Source organism: Rutilus rutilus (genome assembly GCF_951802725.1).
Source record: "Rutilus rutilus genome assembly, chromosome: 4".
NCBI lineage: Eukaryota > Metazoa > Chordata > Actinopteri > Cypriniformes > Leuciscidae > Rutilus > Rutilus rutilus.
The window spans coordinates 17,815,024-17,826,274 of NC_140212.1; the positions used below are offsets into that span (position 1 = coordinate 17,815,024).

Below are 11,251 nucleotides of genomic sequence, written 5' to 3' on the forward strand. Positions count from 1 at the left end.
CTGCCTTTATGTATTAATGCTCATGGGTAGCCGAAATGGGTTCCATTCAGACCTTAACATTAAGTATTTTACTGTTATATGCCAACAAGATTCAAAAAGACATTTTCACCTGGCTATACCAAATGTTTTGTGGTATTTATGCAAATTAGCACATACGTAATTAGATTATGCACCGGTTACCCATGTTAGCAAAAAATAAAAAAAATAAAAACTTGTAATACATTTTTTGTTTGTCTTGATGTAAGTAATCAACTCAGTCATTTTCATGGTGGTATCTAAAGGTTAAAATTTTTACCCTATTCACATGAGAAAAAGAATGAATAGGCGTATGAATAGGCTATATTTGGGTCTTTTTCGAAACTTTCCCCTAATGGGATTCTTCTGGGCTTTTTTTCTTTCCTTACTCAGGACATATTGAGGATACAAAATCAGTTGAGTTTGCTTCTGTTGCAATTTGTCCTACCTTTTTTCATAAAATGACTCGACTATTATTGGAATAAATCCGGAAAAGAGGACCAAAGCTGCATGGAGAAAAGAGGTGTGTAAAAGAACTGGGAAAACTGTGCAGAAAAAGACTTTAACCATCAGTCCAAAAGTATCAAATGCTGATATATATTTTATAAACTATTTGTTTTGATATAAAAAATGGGCTAGTGTTCTCTAAAGTCTGACTTGAGAGTATATTTGTATTTTACGAACAGGTAAGGTATGTATTTATGTATATATGTAATTATGTATGCCTGTTTTAAGGCTATCTAGTGTTGTATGAGAATAAATCTGAAAGTTTATCTAGTTTATCTGTTGTTCTCTTTTGTAATCCACATAACATAAAATGCAGGGTATGATATGTATTTAAAATTGAGATGGAGTTGTGAGTAGTAACACAGCTACACAACTACTATGATGAGCGTACAGTGATGGCAAAGGCTCTAAATGTAATGAAGCCATGTCGGAATTTACGAGTTGAACGCACATGACCTCCACCACAATGTTGTTTATACGAGTGGAAAGCTTGGGATTTTCTTAAGCTGTTGCTCAGCTCCAGATGTTGTAACTGTATAACTGCATCAATAACTGTATTGACTATAGACATAAATTTATGGTTGTATACAGTTAAAATTCACCACCACCATCTAGAGCCTTAAAACCCATAATGCCCAACCAATTGCTGCCGGGTGTGCCGTGATCTTTACACGTGTGTGTGGTAGATCAGTGTTTCCCCATAAACCCAGAGTAATAACTCCACTCTCCTCTCCAACGTTCCTCTCCCACGATCTTTCCTCTCGCTCCACACAGCCGAATGTGTGTGATGAATGGAGCGAGGGGGCGACCCTGCCGCTTTAATGTGATTGATGGGGACGCTAGCGTACGGCTAACCGCTACAAGCCACAGTGTGGGTATAAACGCCCCAGATAGAAGCACACACTGCAGTCAGAGATGATTTGATATAAAGGAGAGCGCGGTCATGCTGAAGGAGATCGATTAATTACACTAATATGAGGAGGAGGCCGGCCAAGGGCAACAGCAGGAGCCACTGAGGAAGCCGTCAGGAAGTGTCTAATATGACTGAACGTGATATCAGTAACGCAGCTCATAAACAGAGTCTCTCTAATGGCAGACAGATGAAGCTGCTTAGAATCTGAGGATTCAGTGTGAAAAAAAGAACATTTAAGTGCATGTGATGAAAGTGATACAACATCACATCAAACAGTTTATATAAAACCTGGAAGAGTTTGTCATGAACACAATCCTGGACATGAGCATGAGTGGACACCAGTTGCACACATGACTGTTACCCTTTTAATAAACACGTACTGTATATGACTTTGTGGACACTGGACTTCTGTTAGTGGAGACAAACATTTCCATTATCCACTGTGTAACCATTATACAGTATATTGATTGTAGAAACGTACTGTAAAATACGCATAGCGACTGTGAGCAAGATAATATGTCTGTTTTAAAACTTGCTTTCTTGGCAGCTTCCTTCTGGGAGAATCCCGAGTGAGATGAAACTTCACAGGTGACAGATTTGGAAAACTCAGCATAAATAGCAGAGCATTAAATACATAATAACGCTGTACACATGAGACTCGAATAACAATTAATATGAATTGACTTTGATGTTAGTCTGTTGATAAGCTAATGATTCAATACGCTAATGAACTTAAAGGTTGTATCAGCGATTGTGGGTGACGTCACTTCTGTTTGTGTTTGAAGCGAGATCCCAAACAAACCAAGTTAGCTCGCCCCTCCGTCCCGTTTCGTGCATCATGAAAAAAACGATCATGCACGCGCATTTCTTAAAGCGACAGACACACGATATTCAGATCGACGTTCTACCTCAATGATGGCTCATTCTGCTGGGTAAGTCATTATAGTTGTTTTGTAACATAATTTTATAACCAAGTAAATATAATAGCCGTTACTTGCACATTCAATATTGTGTATTCTAAAATAGGCTAATGCAGAGAATGTTCATAACGTTGTCTATTATCATTTATTTACCTAGTACAGTTCTGTACGAGGGAGTGGGAGAGGAAGAGGGAGAGGTCAGGCTGCGCAAAACCTCACAACACCCACCCCCTGTCGGTGATTGGTTGGAACACTATTTGTTTTGATTTTGAGTGGTTGGTGAAACCAATTGTTTTTGTGTGCAGATCTCAGAGCCTAGGCTGCCTACAGAGACGAGGTTTTTTGACGGCATACTTATGGGGCGGGCAGCTAGCGGATTGTTAGGAAAGATTAGATGAATGTGATCATTTATGTTTGTGCCTTTTTTGGGCCTGAAATCGCTGATACAACCTTTAAAGATACATAGCAGTAGCACACATAAATATTGGGTAAAGTAGTCCATTTTTAATTAGATTAAACTATGTTATTAATAATTTTCAGTATTTAATGAAATATATTCAGTTATACACCACCGTTTGGGGTAGGTATTTATAATGTTTTTGAAAGAATTCTCTTATGCTCAACAAGTCTGCATTTATTTGATCAATATTGTGAATTGTTTTCTATTTAAATTTTATAATGTAATTTATTCCTGTCATGCAAAGCTGAATTTACTCAAGTCTTCAGTGTCACATGATCCTTCAGAAATCATTCAAATGATTTGGTGCTCAATAAACATTTCTTGTTATTATCAATGTTGAAAACTGTTCTGCTTCTTAATGTTTGGAAGCTGTGATACATTGTTTTTATTCCAAGATTTTTTGATGAATAGAAAGTTCAAAAACAACAGATTTATTTGAAATATAAATCATTTGTAACATTATAAATGTCTTTAATGTCACTCTTGATCAGCTTTTGATCAATCAAGTGTGTATTCTGCAAGTATCCATTGATTTATCTCGGCTTATTTGCCATTTTGGATTGACTTTGAGCTCAGTGCAATGCATTCTGGGATTGCCTTCACTTTGAAGCATACATGAGGTGCTGCCTTAGAATCTGGCAAATGAAGCAGAAAACCTTCTGAACAGCCTTCATGTCAGAAGCACATCTGTGATGCTTTAAAATGCTGCTTTTAGAAAACAAGTTATAAAATAATAAAATCTCAGTATACTGTTTGTAACTTTAAGTTTTAGGGTCTGAAAACGCGACTCACCACGACTCCGTTGTCTGTAACTGCTTCTCTGTAGGTGAAGTTGCACACGGCCCAGGCCAGGTAGTACGTGGACATGCGGGGCGTCCTGGAGAAATGGTTGGTCACCCATCCGTCCTCCTCAGACGTTGAAGACTCCACTGGCATGTTGGACAGAGACTGATACGAGCTCTCGTGTTTCAGACTCACTCTGAAAGTGGCTTTATAGATGGGCTCGTCGAAACACGGGAAGGCCTTTCTAGCGTGAGTCGGTGAGAACTGCGTCACCGCAAGAAACCTGCAGAATAAGAACGTGAGAGAGGTAAGAGGAAAGAAAACTCGGCTGAAACATATGCTTTTTAACTAGTCCAGGAGTCAACAGTGAAAAGTCATTTCACAGTAACTTCATTAAATGACTTTTCTGAATGTAAATGATCTCATTCTTCCGTCCCTGTTCACATCACTGTGCATTTATATCACACTAATGAGCTTTCTGGAGTGAAGACTGTTAGAGATTTTTAACCACAGCAATTATATCACATCAAATGTCAACAAAACATAAGAGATACTACACAGAAATAATGATATATCTCACATCTGCATGTCACAGCTGTAAACATTAAACACATCTGTGACGGCACAATGTCAACGAATTGACAGCGTGAATCTATTTAGATGGCAAGAAAATAATAAAAAGCCGTCAAATTGTTCTTACATGTAGTTGGAACAGAAGCGTTAATAATCTACATACAGACACATTTAGGACATCAGAATCAGTCTCTGAGTATAAAAGTAAAGTTAGAGAGCTGGAAAAGCGGTTCTTAAGAAGAAAGAGTGTGAGCTGCATTTCAGAAAGCTGCATTAACGGATATTAAAGCTTGTATCAAACCTCACAGGGAGGAATTTTCCTTCACCACCCACAGCGTGACCATCAGACGGGGGAGGAGGGGTGTTCTGCTCGCTCCTGCATTTCTGTCACAACTTTTTACTCTCATTAGCAGCCATTCATGCAGGAGCAATCTATAATGAGTCTATGATGTCCCATCTGTCTACCTGCTCTTCATTTCATTCACACTTTATAGATGCTAGTACCATATAAACATCTTTACACTATTTAAAGATCAGGACCAGACAGGAGGTGATGAGAAATCAGACTACTAACAGACACACAGGAGGAGATTCTACAGGGATGTTAGAGTGAAATTCCCTGCAGTGAAACACATGGAGGTGTTTGAGTTTGTTGGAGATGTTTTATACATGTGCATTATGACATCACTGACGTGCAATGCGAGGTTGAAGTCAAATGTGTGAAGAGGAAGAAGAATCTCTGAAGAGACCAGAGGATCAGTTCAGATCACGTCTAACTACATCAACACAAGTATTTCCTCAATCCAGCGAGATCCCGCTGTTCAGTGTTCATGAATATACGAGCAGCCAGCAGGCGCTGATTACACTAAACTGAAGGATCTTCACAGCCTGTGGAGCTGAACAACATCAACATATACTGAATTTATCTCAAAGGAGCTCTTCAATGGATATTACGATATCAAGACCTCACAATAAAGTTTAAGTAAAAGAAAGAATCGCCCTGAGCCTTTAACATGCTGCGTTTACAGCTGAAAGGAAGCAGAAGGTTCAGCCGTTATTGAAAAGACAAGGAGGAAACTGGTGGACAGACAGAAGGGTTATGAAGTGTGTCCATGAAAGTGAACCCTTCAGGGTAAAACCAGGCTTAAACATGTCTCAAATACAGGACAACCTGCGGCAAAGATTCAGACATGAGCCATTTTTGCCCTCAGAGGACAAAGAGTCAGAAGCCGGAAAACATGAGCAAGAAGTTGATATTTTGTGAATATGAGGCTGTAAACGGCTGTAAATCTACAGTCAACACACATATATGAGCTTCTGTTAATCAACTGTGCATCTTAAACAGTTTTTAACTACTGATATGACTGATAAAAATGGGTTGTCGTTTAAACAGAAGCACATATGAACTGAACACCTGAATTGTCTAATATGTTTAAATTATATTGATGTATTATCTGTATTGATTATATCAATATACTGTTTATAAATTAATGCATGGTAGTAACTGCATAAATAGTTTATTTCTTAAGGTTATTTCTGATGTAAATCTAACTGTGTGGGTTTATGAGCGTTTATCACTGTGCTGGAAAACTTCCCATGCTTATATGCGAGTCTCAGTGTGTGACAGTAAATGAGACATTGAGTGCAGTGTCAGTCACAGCTGTGACTTCAGTACCCAGAGGTTTAACTAGCGTTCAGATCTGTGTGACCTCTGACCTCCCTGAACACTGAGGAACAGTCACTGTCTGAGACCGAGACGTAAAATTACATACACATAATAATGTTTGATTAAGTGTTACAGGTGACCTGCCTAACCTTAACTATAACCTGGATTTAAAGCTGTAAATGTTATGAATGGAGAACCAGAGATTATATCTTGTTTCTTTTGACATATGCTGTAATAATATTTGGACAGCAGCATCGTCTTGGCAGTAGTGTTTTTAAAACGTATCACCTCCATGTGTCAAGCATGACACTTTACTGACAATCATCTGCACATCACAGATGTTGTATACAGAACAACAGAAAATAAAGCCAACCTCACAAAACTTAGCATGGTAGACACCTAGCCGGATTTTCAACAAAAATACAATAGTTTGGCAATGCTATAGCCTCCATTTATATAAGAACATCTCATGTTCATTTTTATTATGGTTTTGAAGTAGTGAACATTACTATTGAAACTATTATAGTTTAATGTAATCCATAGTAAATACTATTTATAGGAGAATAAATTACAGGATATTATTAGGAGACTATTACAAAATAGGGCTTTGTATTGTGTCTACAGTATATACAGTATATATATATATAATGATTATTCATAACACAGTTAATACAGTTACTGCGGTAAAGCTGTAGTAAACTGGGGACTGTAACATTACAGCTTCTGAAGATTTATATCCTATTTATTATAGTTTTACAGTAACATCAACAATGGTATTTTGGTTACCATGGTAAATTTCTGTTAGAGCAAATAATTAGCCATATGATCTTAACACACCATCAGTAGTTCCCATGGTCAGGGCCGTTGCTAGTGATGATGGTAGTGGCCCCTGGCTTTAGGGGGGCACCAGATTTCAGCCGGGGCCCCGGATACCCCAGCTACGGCCCTACCCATATCAACAGCAGGACATTATATCAACACCTGATCATCATATGATAGACTTTTTTTTAGACGGACACTGAACCTCTTTTACCTTCTTTCTCCATTCAGCGCGTACGAGCTGCGGAAGAAGCCCAAGAGCTCGTGCTCGATGTACGCGTGAAAGGTGATGTTGATCTTGTATGTTCTGAGGGGCTTCATCTCTCTGTGCAGCGCGATCACAAACACCTGCTTGGGCTGATAGTGGAAGCGGCGCTGGATCCTCATGACGCCCGCTTTCTTGCTGTCCGAAAACACCAGCACTTTCTCCACCTCCAGCCGGTCCGTGTGCAGCACGATCAACTTCGTGGAGTTGACGCATTCAAACTCGATGTTCACCTCGCCGGAGAAGCTGAAGTTCTCCATGTTCACGGACAGTCGGAGGTCGTAGTGTCGCGGGCGCAGGGTGGCCGGTAAGCGCAGATTTCTCCATGGCTGCTGGCCCTCCTCTGTGTCTCTGTGACTGATGTTCCCGTCCCGGGACTGTTTCCACTTACTGTTGCTGGAGCCGTTCGCGGCCAGAGCCCCGCTGCTCTCCGCGGCGCATCTCTCGAAGCTGACGCTCAGCGTGATGGCGATGGCCGTGACGATGATGAGGGTGAGGATGGAGATGGCGAACCCCAACACCAGCCTCTTGTGAACAGTGATGTGCTGTTCGGTCGTCCGGGGCCGGACCACCACGCTGTCGGCCCACTGATCGGACAGAGCCCGTCCGTTCCTCATGCTTGCGTCCTCGATCCCCATTATATGACGAACCTGATGTATTTTATATTCATCATCAGCCTCAGTTCATGCGGTGCAGCTTCAGATTTAAAGGCGCGAAATGAGGAAAAGATCCCGCGAAACACGCAGAACGCAGAATAACTGCGGATCGATGATCTCGAGACTAGATTTCTGGGAATCAGAAGTTCGTCCGGTCAGATGCTGGAGCTCATCGAGTCCTTTCGCACATCCATTTCTCCTCTGACTTCAGTCTGATGTGGATGAAGGTCCAGCACCTGCTTCCTGATCAGTGTTGTGAAACTCTCTTCTCTCTGTTCATTTCTCCTGCCTCCATCATCATCATCGTCCCCGTTTCTCTCGCTCTCTGGTGCATCACCCTCTCTTTCAGCCAGTGGGCTGTGCTCTCTCTCTCTCTCTCTCTCTCTCTCTCTCTCTCTCTCTCTCTCTCTCTCTCTCTCTCTCTCCATCTAATGTTCAGTTAAACCACATTTAATTAAACATTGAAATATTCAGACAGGCTGATGTTACTCTCTCCTCTTTCACACATTTAAAATTGCTGAGTTGCATGAATATTAAACAGAATGATGTAACTTAAAGATATGAGAAAAATATTTGTATTTGACAGTATTTTCAACAGTGTTTATTACACATCGCACAAATACATTAGAGCATGTCTGTTGTGTACTTTCACAACAAAAGCGTTAAATGGAAGTGTGATTATTCATTCAATAAATTGTACTGAGGTTGTGTGGTGCAGTCAAATGAGAGCCCATATTCCTTTTCAGTACTTATGTGTAATCAGTAGTTTTGTGCAGTAGTATGTTATTTCAGTGTCGGTGTAGCTGGGCAATATTTCAGTTTTATAAAACCAAATAATAAAGCATATATTCACAATGGGCGCTGCAACTGTAAACTGAAAGCTGCTGTCCATGGTGCTGAATCAAGCAGGAACCGTGTGCAATTTCAGCACCACTAGCGCCACTGAACGGAATTGAAAAAAGGGTTGCGTTTCAAACAAGTTTTCCAGAACCCCTTTGAATTTAGCCTATTTTAAATTACACAGCTTCAATTAGCTAATACTGCAAATATTATATGTAGATTAATATCTCCCATTCGTCCATAAATTATTCATAATACAGGTCAGTGGCGTGCACAGACCTCATCAGGGGCAGGGGCAGAAGCACCAAAAACGTTTTAAAACATTTATTTATTAAATAAATCACCTGTATTTAAAGCAGTACCCGTCTGTCTGTTGTGTTTTTAAATATTTTAATGACTTCCTCACAATTAATTGAATATCTCGCTGGATGGAGAGCAGGTCAGAGAGCCTCTCTTCATTACAAATGAAAAGACGTTGATACAATTAGAACGCATAACACATCAAACAAAAATAGGGAAATGATGATAATATTACTAAATATTATTTACTTTACCAAACAGTGAGAATCAAGAAGGTGTTTAGTTTTGTTGATGTTGTAAATTGGATGTATGTATTCATGAAAATGTTAGCTATCGTGGAATCAGTAACACTTTACAATAAGGTTTCATTCGTTACATTTTTTTAACATTAACATGAACTGCACTTCTACAGCATTTATTAATCTTCTTAGTTAATATTAATTTCAGCATTTACTAAATTACTTTCATTACTAAAATCAAAAGTTGTATTTGTTAACACTTTGCACTGACTGTGACATAACATGAACAAACAATTAACAGTTGTATTATTATTAACTAAGATACAGTAACACATGGGTTGTTCATGTCATGAACCTTATTGTAAAGTGTTACTATGAAATCAAAAATATAAATTCCTTACAATTTAGAGTTGGACATGGACTTAAAATTTCCTTTCACTAAATGTATTTCCCCAAGCTAACACTTGCTATGGCTTTGGTTAAAAACTAATGACATTGTCAGACTCAGAATGCGGCTGAAATTGAGTTATACTTTTATTTTAGTTCAGCATAACTCGCATACTGCAGCACCTTTTACAGTAGCATGGTAGGATAAATGTAACTTTTCCGTATTAGCTTATGTTACTTGCTGCTCGTGTAGTTTGAAGACTCGCGGCGAACTGCTGCGTACAAGCGCTGCAAAGGAAACTCCGCCTACCACTTCACCTCCGCCGAATGCTTCCGCCAAAAAAAAAAGAAAGAAATAATATGTGTATATAATATTTTTTTGTATTATTATTGTTAGTGACAATGGTTTATTGTTATTTATTATAATATTTATAATAATAATTATTATTATTTACATTTATCAGAGAGGGGCACAATACATTTTGAGACAAAAGGGGCAGGGGCTTGATTCAGTGTTGTTTTTTAACCCATTTTTAGTTGTTTTAGGATGTTTATCTTAGCATTTAACGTTTTCTTTTAGCAGTTTTGAGGTGCTACACAGTGTTTATTACACATATAAATTCCCAAACAATTTATATTATCTGAAATAATGTTAGATTAATTATCTTATTAAACCTGCCATTAAATTAAATATAAAAAAGCTTGTTATTTTACACACACAACTTTAACACAAAGCATCGGCCACTAGGCAATAATCACATTTTCTACAATCTATTTTCAGATTTGTGTTTGTGTTTGACCTGAATGAATTTTGAGCTGACTTTTTTTTTAACCCTTTATCTTTTTTCCCAGGTATCCAGTCAAGATGACATCGTTCACAAGAGGAAATGCTTCTGCTGATGACAACGTGATCCTGATGTTGAGAAGCAAGGGGCCAATTTTGCATGAGGACATCCACACTGGTCAATCTGTGCTTTCTGAAGGAGATCAACATGATCAGTCCATGTCAGTTTGTTGTCTGTGGTTTGATTTGGTGTCATTTGTTCCTGAGCACTTTGACCTTTGTGTTTCTATAACATGGTAAAAAGAATTATGGGGATTCGTCTGCCTCTCCCAGGAGGTGTTGCTGGATTTCTGGGCACGTGTGAGGAGCCACATGAAGACTGATGAGGAAGACACGGTTCCTCTTTGATCTGCATCAGTTGGTGAGCATCATCTGTTGTGAATAATGTATTTTTCATTTACAATACATCTTACATTTTTTTTAAAACTTACACGAGTCACCCACAAACACCTTCTACCACCTTCACATCTCCCCTCCATCTTTTCCGCCACTCATTCCTCTCAGTACATCTGTCATTGTTTCATAAAGGAAGACCAGCGGCGGCTCTTTGAACGCAGTGACGGCTCCAAACACCAAATAACACCCTCAATTTGCAGCCGTTGGCATGGCTGGTTAAACAGCACAGCGAGAAGACAGCGGTGAACGTGTGAAGACACCCTTGAAGGAGCCGGGAGAGAGAGGTGGAAAGGTGGAAAGATGATGAGGATAAAAATAGTGAAAAATAAAACCGGGGCTTCTAGTTCATTTGATTCACAATTGAAATTCTCTAAACTAGACTGGACAGGAAATGCATTTAGATTCCATCCGATCAAGATTCTCTTCGCCCCTTTACCCCTATGGAATTTAAAAGCATTTAAAGGTGCATTTAAAGAGAAAAATAAGCTATTTCAATGTGCCATCTGAACACAAAAGCCTGTGTCATGATGTGAAAATGTGTGTGAACCGTGAGCCTCCTGTTGAAAGACAACATACAACACAAGATCAGTCTGGAGGGACTGTGATTTTGAATAAAAATGTCTGTAAAACATCCTTGAGTGCAGCTGTGACTGCCGGCACATAGAGGG

General features: G+C 39.2%; 1 protein-coding gene across 1 annotated transcript in view; it reads right to left on the bottom strand.

The window, feature by feature from the left end:
* LOC311289005 (thyrotropin-releasing hormone-degrading ectoenzyme-like) overlaps nt 1-7,924 on the bottom strand; it is a 127,900-nt gene extending 119,976 nt beyond the window's left edge. Inside the window, exons 1-2 of the mRNA XM_084406748.1 lie at nt 6,871-7,924; nt 3,608-3,881 (exon numbers count right to left, since the gene is read on the bottom strand). Coding sequence (XP_084262874.1) covers nt 3,608-3,881; nt 6,871-7,559 — 963 coding nt within the window. The 5' untranslated portion in view covers nt 7,560-7,924. The remainder of the gene's footprint in view (nt 1-3,607; nt 3,882-6,870) is intronic.
* Between the last annotated feature and the right edge of the window lie 3,327 nt (nt 7,925-11,251).